At 42.0% G+C, this 1611-nt stretch overlaps 1 protein-coding gene across 3 annotated transcripts in view; it reads left to right on the top strand.

Annotated features, from left to right (window-relative positions):
• The window catches only part of YIPF1 (Yip1 domain family member 1), a 38079-nt gene that overhangs the window by 18352 nt on the left and 18116 nt on the right, over nucleotides 1-1611 (top strand). For all 3 annotated transcript variants that reach the window (XM_023515115.1, XM_012807219.2, XM_012807220.2), the window contains one exon: nucleotides 476-592. Coding sequence is in view for 2 of the 3 variants with exons in the window: in XM_012807219.2 (XP_012662673.1) it covers nucleotides 476-592 (117 nt within the window). In the remaining variant the exon portion in view is untranslated. The remainder of the gene's footprint in view (nucleotides 1-475; nucleotides 593-1611) is intronic.

Here is a 1611-nt window from a genome sequence, read left to right as displayed (position 1 = left end):
GGTGCTCTCCTTGCCCGGCTCTTTGCGTCCCTACAGAAGGACCTGGCTGGTTTAACTTACGTGTCTCTGATGTTAACATTTGCCACTCAGATAAGGGAAGTAATTTTTGCTTCATGTTTTCTGATGGAAGGTTTCACAAAATGCCTGTTTTTTTTTTAATTTTTATTTTTCGGTGGTCCTCCAATAAAGCAAGCTATACACAAATCAGTGTCTTCATTCCCCTATTTGTGGGAGGCGTTTTGGCCTTTGGAGTCAAATCCCTGTGCTTCACCCCGTATTTAAGGCAGCTAATTACTGAGTTGTGTTTTGACCTTTTAATAAAGGAAATACCCATTAAACAAGTGCTTTTTTATAAACATATAAAATTCATTTTCCCTTTCTTACTTGAATAGGTAGAGGGAGGTAAGAAATTACTCTAAGGCTCTAAAGGCTTGTGCTTTCTTTTCTTATTTGAATTTTCTGGTTTCCTTTGCAGGCCCTTTCTGGATATGCGCCACGCTGGTCTTTGCCATAGCAATTAGTGGGAATCTTTCCAACTTCTTAATTCATCTGGGGCAGAAGACATACCATTATGTGCCCGAATTCCGGAAAGGTTGGTGCATAGCTTGACTGGTTTGGAGCGCCCTCACTTTGTAACCACCAGTTTCTTTTACCCCCGAGCCCTGGGGCCCCGTGTGTGGATGCTGCCGCCCTACTGTCAGTGTTTTAGGGTCCAGTACATCTGCCGCCTCAGAGTTTACCACCATCTACGTAAATCCTGTAATCTTTTTCTTTTCTTTTTTTTTTTTTTTGACTGTGGTAAAAGATGTGTTAATGTGTACTGTTAAGTTACTGTTTCAGTGTACAACTCAGTGGCTCTAAGTATATTCACAATGTTTTGAATCCATAGAGTCTTTTGGCAAGCTGTAAAGCTAGGCCCAGTAGCGGTTGGAATTTATTCTCAGAAAAATGTACCGAACAAGTGAAAAACAGTGTACATAAAGGTCTCCACTGTAGCATTATCTGTATTATCCAAATACTGGAAACAGGAAAGACACTATTATTTAAGTTGTGATGGCTCAACTAGCTAGGACAGCCTGTGATATGAAGTCCTGGAGGGGAAAATACAGACAGGAATGTGTCCTAGTAAGGGGCTGGCAGATGACGTGCTTATTTTAAAACTTCCTTTCTTGTGTCAGTATTGGGTAGTTTAAAAAAAAAACACAAAACAGCTTTTAGGGACTTGCAGATGACAGCGCCCCAGACGAGGAAGTATGGCCCAGGGGGAGATTGACCTGTGCATGTTCTCAACTCCCTGCCCCCCTTCCCTGCCCACTCTTACTCTGGGAGGCTGTAAGCAGCCTGGTTAAGGAGACAGGTTCTGGAACCAGACCACTGGCTTCAGGTTCCAGCCCCACCACTCTCTAGATTCTACCGTGTTGGGCTGTTTCATCCCTCTTGGTCCATTGTTCATTGGTAAAATGGAAATAGTAATAGTGACATCACAGGGCTACTTTAAGAATAAAGAGTTGATACATGTAAAGAGGTTAAAATAGTGGTTTGTATAAAAAGTTTAGTAAATACTAACTAGTGCTGTGTTACATATAGGGAGATGTGTGTTTCCTGTGTGAC

This window comes from Otolemur garnettii, unplaced genomic scaffold, assembly GCF_000181295.1.
Source record: "Otolemur garnettii isolate 467f Iridium unplaced genomic scaffold, OtoGar3 scaffold00066, whole genome shotgun sequence".
In the NCBI taxonomy this organism is placed as follows: Eukaryota; Metazoa; Chordata; class Mammalia; order Primates; family Galagidae; genus Otolemur; species Otolemur garnettii.
Note: the sequence above shows the minus strand (reverse complement) of the source record. Positions and strands in the feature narration are given on the sequence as shown.